General features: G+C 30.7%; 2 protein-coding genes across 2 annotated transcripts in view; both read right to left on the reverse strand.

Moving 5' to 3' along the window:
- LOC111088986 overlaps positions 1-7,186 on the reverse strand; it is a 35,273-nt gene extending 28,087 nt beyond the window's left edge. Inside the window, exons 1-4 of the mRNA XM_022400488.1 lie at positions 7,103-7,186; positions 5,064-5,225; positions 4,013-4,163; positions 468-643 (exon numbers count right to left, since the gene is read on the reverse strand). Of these exons, the coding sequence (XP_022256196.1) occupies positions 468-643; positions 4,013-4,163; positions 5,064-5,225; positions 7,103-7,112 (499 nt within the window). The 5' untranslated portion in view covers positions 7,113-7,186. The remainder of the gene's footprint in view (positions 1-467; positions 644-4,012; positions 4,164-5,063; positions 5,226-7,102) is intronic.
- LOC111088984 overlaps positions 7,168-13,918 on the reverse strand; it is a gene marked incomplete at its 5' end in the record, with an annotated part of 27,169 nt that continues 20,418 nt past the window's right edge. Inside the window, 3 exons of the mRNA XM_022400486.1 lie at positions 7,168-7,185; positions 8,499-8,704; positions 13,683-13,876. Of these exons, the coding sequence (XP_022256194.1) occupies positions 7,168-7,185; positions 8,499-8,704; positions 13,683-13,876 (418 nt within the window). The remainder of the gene's footprint in view (positions 7,186-8,498; positions 8,705-13,682; positions 13,877-13,918) is intronic.

The raw sequence follows: 13,918 nt of genomic DNA on the forward strand, positions 1-13,918 counted from the left end.
TTTGATTTAATTCCAAAAGAAATATCTTCTGGGTATGTTTAAAATGAAATATTACTTAGAAATAATGTGTTCTATTTCTATAAATGATATTAATGCAACATAATGAACTCAAAAATAAATTTGAAAAAATCTAGAACCTTCATATGTATATATATATAAATTTGTTTTATTTAAATCCTTGACCAATCTAACTCTGCGCAACTGAAATCATTTCTCCTTCTGTGTTATAGAGAAGTCAAAAATTATTTGAATTGAATTACTAAAACACTCAATGCGAGATGTTCACAAAGTTGCAAAGAAGTCATCTCGACAATACACAAAACCAAAACTTTATAAATACTCCAAACCACAATACTTTACTAAAGTACTTTACTTTCTGAAAATGTTTTCGGGAACAATATTTGGAGTAACAGCGAAAAAGGTTTCTAGCACTTTATACAAGTATTTTTTCACTAAAAATAACTTACCAACAAATGGTGACTTTTTACGACACTGTTTTTCTTCTAGTAGCTCGATCATTACAGTAATTAGTCGATGTAACGATGCCTTTATTCTACATGACATTGTTGCACTCGAAAATATATTCATTACATCATTCAAGACATCAAACACTTCATTTATAAGATAAGGTACTCTGAAAAGGCTACAAAATATACAAGATCTTAAAGAAACACTTTAGAAACAGGGTTTAAAAGAATCTAAGACAGTCTTATGTCTACTTTTTTCCATGCAACTGGGACGTGTTCCTAACAAACAAATAAATACCCATAGAAGTAGTTAATTTAGTGAAATATAACAACCTATATGAGACTTATTTTGAATCCTCAAAGAAGCAATCGAGAAGAAGTTAGAAGTTACGATACTTGAGAGAAACATTTTAACATCAAATAAGATTATATTAGGTTAACTATGTAAAAATAAGCACCCTGGTAATATAAATAATTCCAAACACAAATTGTCAGACATTGAAAATTTTATCACCATAATCATGTGAAACTTCTAAAATATTATACGTACTACGCTGTATGTTCGTACTTTTAATAGAAATATGGTGAAAAATACACTAAAAAAAAGAAAATAATGATAATACAGGTAACTTAAAATTGAAGAGAAGGCTGTTTTAGATACTTATGAGGAGAAGGTGAATATTAAAAATTTTGAAGCGTATTAACTCATATGCAACAAACTTGAATATAAGTCAATCTTGAAATTTAATATTTCAACTTATTTAAGTAATCTTTACTTGAAGGTGAAAATATGATTAACTCGCACTTCTTTTGATTCATTTTTCTTTAGATTTATTAAGATTGTACATGTAGTCGGTAACTTAGTTCCCTCAAAACACGAATATTCAATTCATGGAGTCTAGTTGAGTAGAAAGTATAAAAGAAATGTACACTAACTATAATGAACATATTGAACATGTCCCGTTATATCTTGAGAAACAGAATATCATGAACATACATTTAGTGTTTAGTATCACCATGTAAAATGAAAGAATTAATAAACTATATTTACTGACTTTTAAATTCAGTGACATATCAAAGCTAAGTAAAAGGTCATGATGTGTCAAACTAAATATCCAATAATGTTGAAGTGTCCATATTGTTCAGAGTATTACTTCTGTCGTTTACGTTCAAAGTTAATGAGTCTCAGATAGAAATGAAAATAACACCTGTACGCAATTACTTTTGCTAGAGATCTGTCAACATATGCCTAAGGATATGTGAAAATATTTACAGAAATGTATGAATATTAGTTTTCATTTCTACAATAATGATTAAACATAGATAATCACGTAGATTCTTTTAAAATTAACTTTAGTGGTACAATTATGTAGATCGACTTATACAGCTAAACATGAAATTTAAGTTATTGTATATTATTAGAAATTTAAATAAACGTCCTTTTCAGGATGAAGATATGTAAAATTGTGTTATACATTGTAGTAATTATAGAAATATATAAACAAATGAATTAGTAATAAATGTTTTACATATAAAACATTAGAAAATGTAAAAGTATGTTTTCAAATTAAATATAAAAATGAAAACTATAATTATATAATACAGTACGTTGAATGCACTAGAAACATCACCTGCCTTTGTAAGCACACGTGATGTAGTTAAATATGTAAAAAAACTAAAAAATATGTTCAGATAAGTTGAAATCCGTATGCAGTCCTACAGAACTACAGCAACACTGCTCTTAGTAACACTATCCAGTAATAGTAACAACATCTACTTTTGTAAAATGTATGTAATTCAATTAAATATATAAGTGAAAACCATAAAGTTGACGATAAAGATAAAAATTAGAGATTAAAATAGCAGATTTAATGCAAGCTTTACTTTTAAAGTGGAACTGTAATTGTGATAGAGATTAAAATTTTTAGTACTGATAATTATAAAAGAACAATATGCAAATTAGATGAAGTGTTAATTTTAAGACTTTGACTGTTACTGAAGCGAAAAATGTAAAGTTTATGACATAATCACGTGTTGAGACACGTTGATATCTGTTGATCTACATGATCTTCTGGTGGTTCACTCATGAACTACCTGAGCATTTATTACTTTACCCCTCCTCTAGCGACATGCTTTCGGGTGCTACCTTATAGAACTATGACGAAAGCATTGCTAGGGTATGACATTCTATTTTGTCGCCAGAAGGCGTGTTGCAAGGGGAGGGGTGACTCTGGTGAGGCAAACTGGAACTATGACTTCACTATCTCTACTCCTTCCCCCGTATCCCCTGATGCAGCCACTCAGCGTGAAGCAGCATTCTATGGGTGGTCAAATGTACAATTAATCAGTAAATATCTTCTGTATCCCCTGTTCCACCAGTACTTTTCTAGGTTGATACCTACCAGTTCACAAATTCATATTTTTGCATTCATTTGTCTAATCAGACATTCACAGACACTACATCAGTTTTTAATACTAGCTGTGTGGATCTTAAGTCCGTATCTATATATAAAATTTCATTAGTTTTAAGCAAAGAGTTAGTAACTCAATCACGAAATGGCGAATGCATTTCAATGGCCACTTTCTAGTATATAACGTACTTGTACTATTTTCTTAACTAACCAGGTCTGTCGTCCTGACCTATCATTAAGCACACTCTCATAATCTCCGACATCCTCACACACTTACACCTGTGGCTTAGATGTTAATGCTTCAAGAATTTCAATATGCCCTGTCTCTTTACAAGGACCTATTTATTTTAACTTTGTTACCAGTAGCTTCTAAACTAGCTTTATAGTTACATGCTCGTATCTTCCAAGTCTGGCTGAATTTAGAAAAAAGGGCTGCTCCATAAAATAATTTTTCAACAGTGCTACAAGTCCCGGATCCCTAAGGGACTGACCAAATATTTAGAGCTTTTTTAACTCTCTCTATCCCAACCGATTCTTACACTAAACTACGTAGCAGCTACCATTGTATAGAATCGATTACAAACACGTGAATCCATTTAGAGTGAATAAAAGATCTTAAAAGTAATTTGCAATTTCTTGGAAAATGATTAGTTTAACTCTTGGTAACAAGAACAGCAGAATTTAATTCGAAGCTTAGAAGACATATTAACAAATGACAAATCCTAGATTGTCTCTAGAATTTCTTGAATATCTAGCTCATATAAGCCGAGTCGGAAGCGATTTAAGAACTTTACAACTTAAAGTAATCATGGGATACATTAAAAATAAAGAAGTAAAACCAATTAAATGCGATAATATTGAATTAGGTAACCTAATAGCAATAAATGATTACTGAACTTTTAAAATTATTTTTTGGTAAAATTTGCAGATTTGTAGGTATATATGTTACATGTTACATAAAATTTGGATATCATAAAAAGTAAAAAAAACATATGTTACATGGAAATTTGGATATCATAAAAGTAAAAAAAAACATATGTTACGTGGAAATTTCGATATCATAAAAGTAAAAAAAAAACATATGTTGTATGGAAATTTGGATATCATAACAAGTAAAAAACAAAAACCGTTCACCTTCTGCTGTAATATTCAAGTGTATTTATAGCCGCTTTTGAGCACAATAGATAAGCTTGCCGTTTTGACAATTCTAAACTGGAAATATGTTGTCCCCACTTAAACGTCTTCATAATAACACCTGCCAGAGCCAAGCTACGTTGGAAGTTACCTGCATAAAACATATTGAAATTATTCTCACCTGTTGCATCAAGAACTAAAATGCCTTCTAACACTAAAATGCCTATATTTCACACTATTTTAATGTTACTAAAAAAGTGTTAGAAAGCTATATTTGGAAGATGATAACCTAAAAAACACATATCTACATTTTCTGCAAGGAAACATTTTTAGCAAATTGTGTTGCCATTCTATGCAACAAGTTACCCTGTAATGCAACATTTTCCTTTATTATAGTGTTTTCGTATAATATTACACCCAATATTAACAATATATTCAATTAAGTTGAAAGAGTTACAACTATAAAATTATAACATGTGAAAAATTTAATTGTTTAAGATTGACAAGACTTTGGACGAAAGGTCGTTGAACAAGCTCAGCTGTGGTTTTGGGTCATTACATAAGTAATGGCCAATACCGTCATTCGATTCAAAGAGCCGAACAAAGAAACTGTGGTGGCATGTGCTGCTAGCTGGTGGCCTTCTCTCTCTGGTCAGTTTTCAAAATTAGGAAATACTATACTTGAATTCCTGGGTTATATAACTTACCAGTTTAGCATAAAATAACGTTCGAGTTAAAAGTTCCAGTTTTGTATTATTTGTTAACCTAGGTAGCGAACACCCTTTCTTATGGTTTCCACTTCCTATATTTTTATAAAAATTAGAGTTTTTCATGAATGTTGTGTCCTGTATTGGTACGTATGCCCACAAAGTTATCCATAATTAACTAATCTATAACATAGACAGAGCTTTAGCTGATATCTCCACGACGTCATATTCAAAATTATATGATATCAACCTTTTCATTGACACTGAGCTTAAGTCTGTTCTGTTAAACACATTGAAGAATAAAACAGACTTTGTTAGGAATATATGATACGAAAAATACTCACGTTTGCTAATTTCTACCTGAAGTCCATTGGCTACATCAGCTATTCCACTAGCTGTGTCATTTTGTGGGCATTCTATAGTCACTGAAGTTAACGAGTCACTACAAAGTTTATTACAATCACACACATAAACAGAGACGAACAGTATTTCTTTCGTATTTTGTCCTGTTTTAAAGAAAATCATAATGAAAAGCGTTTTATTCTACCAGAATTTAAGTTGTTATTGAAATTTCTTTAAACATTAATGTAAAAACACTAATTTTTGAGCTGGATAAACAGATAATCTGAAGCTCTATGTACATTTCCCCCAAGTGGCATAATTGATATTTCTGTGGACTTGTACTGCTGAAAACCGAGTTTCGATACATGTGGTGGATAGAGCAGAAATAGCCCTTGTTGTAGCTTTGTGCTTAATAACAATCTTTTACCATTTTTTAAAATTTTTATTGGACGTTCTTTGGTAAAATTATGAAAAATAAAATATTTGGGTAAGTTAGAAGTAATATTCAAATTTTTTGTTGTTAGAAAATTATGTCCATCTTCCAAAATGTGACTACCTACAACTAAAAAAATAATTATTTATATTTTTGTGCATTTAAAGCATGCAAGTATGGAACATTTCAAAAGTAGCAAATTGTGGAAAGACTTTTTTGCAACTCTATATTTTATCGGTTTATTTCCTCGACAGGAAATACATTATTAAATACAATTATTTATTAAGCAAGATTATAGAGAAGTATATTTAATTTTTTCTAAGCACCCCCCCCCCCAAGTGGCACAGCAGTATATCTGCGGACTTACAACGCTAGAAACAGGGTTTCAATACTCGTGGTGGGCAGAGCACAGATAGCCCATTTTGTAGCTTTGTGCTTAACTTCAAACACAAACAAACAACAACATTTCTAATATTCTAATGTATAGTATGGGAGAATTGCCTGAGGGTGGCTATTCTGCAGTGCTTTATTAAGATTCTGCAATTTAGGAAATTGACAATATAAGAAACATAACATTAGAGTTTGTGGAAAGGAACAGGGAAATAGACCTGGACTAGCCCAAGAGTTCGTGGTGGGTGGTGATGACTAGCTGCCTTCTCTCTATTCTATCACTACTAAATTATGGACGAATGACGAAAATAGCCTTCGAGTAGCTTTGCGCTAAAGTCAAAAACAAAAAAAACAAGACATGCTCCTAACTCGATCACTTTCATTGAGAAATATGGAGAAGATAAAATCTTGTATGTCTCTTCTCCTTCATTCAATTTGAAAAGTCCTAAAGAAATGTAAATATAGGAAACCTTTAGACTATCAAAATGGTAATGTATAACAATATGTATTTAGTAGAGGAATAGGGTCAACACTGTCCAAAAATGGTTGTGTATATGTGTTAGCATATACTCCAACAAATATAATTTAAAATGTTTAGAAATTGTGTGAACAAAAAACTTCATATTCCTAAACTAAAAGAAGGATTGGTTGTTTTTAATGAACCACAAAGTTACATAGTGAGCTATCTGGGCTCTGCCCACCACGGGTATCGAAACCCGGTTTCTAGCGTATAAGTCCGCAGACATTCCGCTGTATCAGTGGCGGAAGGCTAAAAGAAGAAAAGTCGGTTTATTTAATATCACACAATTTAAAAAATCGTTCTAGCTTAAATATGACATAAACTCTTGAAAATAACTCATATTTTGATAATCAGAGAAGGTCAAAACTTAATTTAATTTATTGTTTTGTTTGTTTGTTGTTGTTGTTGTTTTGGGGGGTACGATGAGATAGATTAATAATGGTGAATCGTTCTAGCTTAAATATGACATAAACTCTTGAAAATAACTCATATTTTGATATCATCAACCAAAAATATAATCAGAGAAGGTCAAAACTTAATTTGATTTATTGTTTTGTTTGTTTGTTTGTTGTTGTTGTTGTTTTGGGGGGGTACGATGAGATAGAATAATAGAAAATTTGGTAATTGCTGTGGATTACAAAAGATGAAAAACATTAGCCTCATACTGATTACTTAAACCCAATAAAAGTAAAACGTACCACAGGGCATTCTCACGTTATCTATACGTGGAATGTGACCTTTCACTTCTGCTATGGTTATCTCTTCAGGGATCTTGGATCTCCTGTAAACAAATCTGTAACTAAGAGGATGATTATCAACTTCCGTGAACCAACCCTGAGTAGCATCCAATGTGAATGGCGTAGTTAAAGCAAGACCAGATTTGGGTGAAACCTGCATTATAACGAAAATTCGTAAGTTATCAAAATATAGAGCGTCCAAAGTAAGATGAAATTTCAATACAACAGTTAAAATTGAAAGTAAAATAATCACCAATTTATTCTGGTGAAAAGAAAAACGTAATAAACATTATAAAATGTATCCATTTACTTCGGGCTTAAAAAGCTCTTCTTTAAAAATAAGAACATCAAAAAATATGCACACCCGATTAAGTTATAAAATGATTATACTTCAAATGATGTATTTAAATTAGTTTTAGGTATTATGACTATTATTTTGTACTGTTTACAGATAATGACATTGTATGAAATATTTTTTATTAAAACATCTTGGGACTTTACAAATGTAAAATACAATTGAAAACAGTATCACTCAGAATCTTGCTCTTTTGGATCTTGTGTTTATAGTTTTTGATAGTTACATATATGTATTCTTAGGAAGGGTGTGCGAAGATGTTTAGATACATATACATTTTTTTATATTTGAGTATGCAAGAACGTTTATCCAAAAATAAAAACCCATTACTCTAACCAATGTGAATTTCACAGATAACTTTACTTACTCCATTAAGTGTTCACCCATCCTTACAATTTATGAAGAAGGACAGAGAGTCATTCGTAGACTAGCAAGTGTGAATTACAACGTTATCAATAGTACATGTTTAAATAGTAAAAATATTGTATACATATTAAAGACTTCGTGTGTTTTTTTCACCAGAGGTGAAATTGAAAAGCTAATCTGTGACGTAGAGGCCTAATGCATTCTTTCATTGGCAGTACCCTTTGCTGTGGACTGCACTTAATGATATTTCTTTGGTTTGCTCACTCAAGCTATGCTGATGAGCCTTGAAGAGGTGAAACTGCAGTCCACAATAGATGGTACAGTGAAGTATAAAAAAATCATTAGACCTCTACGTCACATATTCTCATTTCAATTTCACTTCCAGTGAAAAATAAAAGAAATGTTTAACATATATATATATATAGAAAATTGAAGGATTTTTCAAGAGCCAAAATATTTTATGTATACATTAATCAGTTTCATCACTGGGTTACACTGGTTAATTGAACATCGGTTTTATGCATTCCACCTCTTCAATGAAGTCAAATGGGATTAAGATGGTACAACACAACTACCACATTCATGTATGCTTACCTTAATGACGTTTTATCTAAAAATAGAGCTTTAATTTCTTACCTTTAAAACACCATTTCTTGGAGGACTTTTATATAATATTTCCACACACTGGCCTTTTTGTAATAACTGGTACGAGTATCGAACAGCCAAACATTTTATTTGTCCAAATTCTTTATAAGGTAATGAGAAATAGTAAAGAGGAACAGATACGTAACCACGGAAAGTGACAGTTTTATGATTTGCAATAAACCTGGTCCTGTAAAAACCTGAAAATAAAATTATTTATTAAGTTAGAGATTTTCTTTTCATATTAGAACTCGGTGCTACAAATTCAAAATATAATTATAAAGCAGTTGAGTATGTTATAACGTATTTGGACTTCACCACGACATTATAGTCCATATTGTCATGCCCAGTCATGCTGTATCTTATGACCGTGGATTTTGAAATAGCACTTGCAAAATAAGTTCTATTCCTTAAGACTTTGTCGTACCGCTATCATGTTCCAAACACACCACCACTCCTCCTTCTTTGCTTTCCATAATTCATGTTATGCACGAGGATTATTGGTTCTTAACATACGCTTCAACATAATGAGTGCAAAAAAATCCTAGGTGCTGCATCCAGTGATTAAACCAATATGTTTTTGTATGGGATAATATTAATATCAGTCCTATTTTTTACATGTCTTTATTACAAGTTCTAGCAAAAAATGAAGATGTAGAAAGTAATTATTTCAACTGTCTTCTCTTCAGAAGAATAACGATTTTACTCTCTGGTTTAACTTTCCTATCAATAGGAATATGTAATATGTTCTAATTGTTTCAGAACTTCATACTGAAGCATGTTTTCTGCTACTTTATGTCACAGATGTTCATGGGAGGTTATGATATACTCCACTTTTCTAATCCTTTACAAAGTAAATCTAATTTTTTATTAATTATACTATAGTACAGTCTAGCTAGAATTTCACGTACCTTTAAATAGGTCGTGTTTGCATTAATTATTCAGTTTTGATACAAAATCAATAAGATTCACAAGAAAATCTCGCGAATTATGGAAGATGATGCAAGCACAAGGAATACCTACCTTTTGGACATAAAGTAATATAAATCATTTATTCAGATTTGTTTTCAAGTTGATAGAATTTATTTTTGTTGTTAAATTTAAATCATATGACTAATGTATGAGCTCGAAATGGTTGATTTGCCACATATTCACATAATTTTAGAACAAAACAGATTCATAGTATATTAAATGCTTGCTGGAGACATATATATATATATATATAGTAATATCATAGTTAATTTGTAAAACCATGGGTAAAAGTATGTAAAGTGACTTCAAACATTATTGTTAGTTAGCATAATTAGATATTTCAACACAATTAACCATACGGGGGGGACAGGGTAGAGATGATGACGTCATGGTTACACAAAGGGTCACCAGAGGGCATGCAATAGGTTTTGGTAGAGATGGTGATGTCACTAGAGACAGTGAAGTCATAGTTCCACGAAGTGGAACAAGAGGGTTTGTTGCTAGAGGCGGTTTGCTAGGCTACCATTACAAGCAGACATGACGAAAGAAGTTGTCTAGTAAATTTGTTGCTAGTTCCACAAAGTGGAACTAGGGAGGAATTGGTATGATGTCAAAATAAAGTGTCTCAACGTGTGATTGCATCATAAATGTCTAGATTCAATTATGTTACAAGTAATATCATTATTTTAACGACAAACTTACTGTTTCACCAGCTTGGCTTTATACTATCTATATAACTATGTTCTTGAGAAAAAATATTTCATTTTATACATATTACTTTACAGTAAGAAATAAGCTCTACTAGAAAAGAGCTAACAACAGCAATTGTTGCTTACATAGATCCTTTAAACTCAACTGACTTATAAAGCTAAACATGAAAATAGGCATCCTTTTCAGGACAAATCGTCTGATATACAGTAACACTGATTTTAGTTGTTACCATAACATTGTTTCATATCCATTAAACATATTTCCTGAGTCTATGGAAATTATAACATGAGATAATTAAACTGAACTTTGACCAATTGTTCACTATTATTTTATAAAAACAAAATATTACATACTAAGTTGGAATGAACATAATTTGTATGAAAGCTAACCCAATAAAATTATAAACTATGATGCATATAGTATTTATGATAGAATATCGGGCTATGATGAAACGTCAGTTTTACATAAGAACACTGAATGATATAATTCATGATACTGAAAGTCTTTGAAACAATCACTTCATTTGTAATTAAAGGCCCTTATGCATTTGGAAAACTAATAAGTTTAAATGAAATATATAAAAGTATAATTTCTGTTTTCTAGAAATGAAAGCATTGAAAGTTTGCTTGGTTTAGGCGAACACAAATGTTAAAAAAGAAATATTGTGTCAAGAGCTTTTTATTATGTTAAATCAATAAAAGTGTTACATGTAATTAAATCTAGACACTTTTGATGCATTGAGACAATGCACTCATCATCTTCCATTTTTAGAAATACTACTCTTAGTAACACCATCTGTATTTGTGACAATGTGACGACCTTTATATTTCCTAACAGTCAAAGTTTATCGAGCTAGCAAGTGTTATCGACCTCATACAGTCTCATAGTTTTACGACATTTTAGTCTTCAAGTGAATACTCTATAGAAAATGTATGAATAAACAGTAAGTCATTAATTTATTATATTTAGTTGTAACAAAATAAACGTCCTTTTCAGGACAATAAAATTGTGTAAGGCAAATTACTGGTTATAATAACTGCCTAATTCAAATAATGGAGAATATGTATATTACAATAGTTGTCTCATTGAACTGTGAAAGTAAAACAACAGGTATCCTATGGAACATTGTCTGCTTAAAAAGAAAAATAACATAAATGAAATTAATTTTTTTAAGAACATAGCTCTATACATTATGACGGATTTACTATTATATATATGTTTTATAATCGATGTTTCTTTAAATTAGATTCATGTTTAAAAATGTACATAATTTATAATATTAAATATGTATTGTGAAACTTCCACCTATTCTCTAAAGTTGTAGAAGATTCTCGAGTGTAAGAATCAACAATATATGTGTGTACGTAAATGTTAGCATTAGCATCAGTATTGGTACATAAACTGAATTTTCGAGAAACTTTCCACACGCCTATAAATATAACTAACGCGACGAGCCAAAAAACAGTATTTATTATTCGTTTGCTATAGTTGGTGTGCTATAAACTTCAGAAGCTATAACTGTGATTGTTATAATACTTATTAATTGATAAATCTCAGATATTTGACCAGGAACATTTGTAAAGTTCAAACATTACAAATTAATTAACTTCAGTGGATTCACATCGGACATTAGTACTTTTACGAAGATATAATATAACTTCAGCGGTAAAACAAACTTTACCTGTAATCGACCTGTGATCAATGAGGACTACAGAGAACTACTACCTCCCCATTAAGTGATCTGTACGTACATCAACTCGCAATTAACTCCAGACTAGAAAGAAAACTTTATATTGCTTTTAAGTTTGTAAAACTTTTGTATATAAATCATTATTCGTAATAACTATTTGTAATAACTGTTATTGTAAATTATATTATTGGTTGTATATCAAAATATATTTGTATTAAAAACGAAAACTGTTTGTATCAATCTAGTTGGCAAATATCATAAATTGGATATATATATGGGCATTTATTTAACAACTAAATTTAAATTATCATTTAGCTCGGTTTCGGACCATTCGAAATTGTAATATGTAACAATAGAAAGACAAGCTAGTGAAAGTGCATGATATTTAAATATTTGTCCTTTTCAGGACAGTAATTTTAAAAAGTGTGCTTAAATATAGAAACTATAAGCTATAATCAGTATGTTAAATGTGTACTAAATCATACAAACACGTTTGGCTGTGTTGTTCAATATTTATAAAAAAAAACATTAGGTGTGGTAACACTTCATTGAATTGAATGTATTAGTAACACTATCGTTCTATACAAACACAAGTAAATGAAAAATAAGATGAAACATGTTGAAACCTGCTTGCTGTACTATGGAAGTATAGAAACACTTTTGTGAAACATATGCAATTGAATATAAGATAAAATCTGTATACAATCCTGTTAAACACTATCTTCTTTTATAAGACCGTCCATCTATAGCAACACAATCCACCTAGCAACACCATCCATTTGTACAAACACTATCTTTAGTAACACTGTGTGGCTTTTCAAACATATTTCAGTTAAAACTATAAAGTACCTACCATGTGTAAAAATTAAATATTTTGTCAAGAACATAGTTATATGGATAGCATAATGCCAAGCTGGCGAAACAGCAAGTTTGTCATTGAAATAATTATTTTACTTGTAACATAATAAAATCTAGACATTGATGATGTAATTTCACTGTGTGTTAACATCACACCAATGCGTCCTCTAGTTCCACTTCGTAAAACTAGCAACACATTTACTGGACAACTTCTTTCGTTGTGTCCGCTTGTAATGGCGGCCTAGCAATAAACTCTTTGGTTCCACTCACTCACTGATTATGACTCATTGTCTCTACCCTACGTACTGCGCGCCCTATAGTAACACTTCGTGGAGCTATGAAGTCATTGTCTCTACCCCTCCATCTTAGGCAGCCACACAGCGCGTATGCCCAGAGTACAGAGATAACTAGTCAGATGGCCAAAATGTTCTAGTTTTATATAGCACCTACAATTTTAAGCTAATAATATATATTAGAAATAATCAGTTTTATTTGAGAAAAGTAAAAATAACTATATTTCAAAATTGAGAAAGATGTGTATTCATTAATATCTTAGGAAACAAACAGATGATCTGATCTAATATATAACACAGAATTAAAAATAACTATTAAAAAGGGTATGTTCATAAATATTTATTGCCCAGTGAATACTGTACACTTGATTGTTAAGTTCATTAATTTTTGATAAGGTAAACAGTAATTTTCATAATATATAATACAGAAAATTAATATAAATTTAAATGTGTAATTAAGATTGCCTTTTTTTAATTATTCTTTAACCTCCAATGTGTAACATAAACCATATTTTTGTGTGATTTTGCAAAAAATACGAAAGCATGGTATTTTCTTGTCCCACGGTAGAGGATATTCTTAGCTAGTCAAAAGTTTGTTTAGTTTCTTAGTGGTAATAATAATAAACTTTTGAAATAAACCATGAATATATTTACCATTTTCCATTAATTTCCAAGCGAAAAATTTATAGGTATTGCTACGAACAATAGCGTTTAATAACGTGCTTTGGTCAGGTTCAGTAACACGTTGAATGATTACTTCGACACCATCATTCTTTTCTTTAAGTTCAACAACACATGTGTGAATGTTCTTCCGAACGTCTTTGGACACTGTAAGTGTGAACTTGTAACTAGGAAAAAAAAAAAAAACGAATACGTCAAACTTTTACTTT

The sequence above is a fragment of the Limulus polyphemus genome, unplaced genomic scaffold, assembly GCF_000517525.1.
Source record: "Limulus polyphemus unplaced genomic scaffold, Limulus_polyphemus-2.1.2 Scaffold4927, whole genome shotgun sequence".
NCBI classification, from domain to species: Eukaryota; Metazoa; Arthropoda; class Merostomata; order Xiphosura; family Limulidae; genus Limulus; species Limulus polyphemus.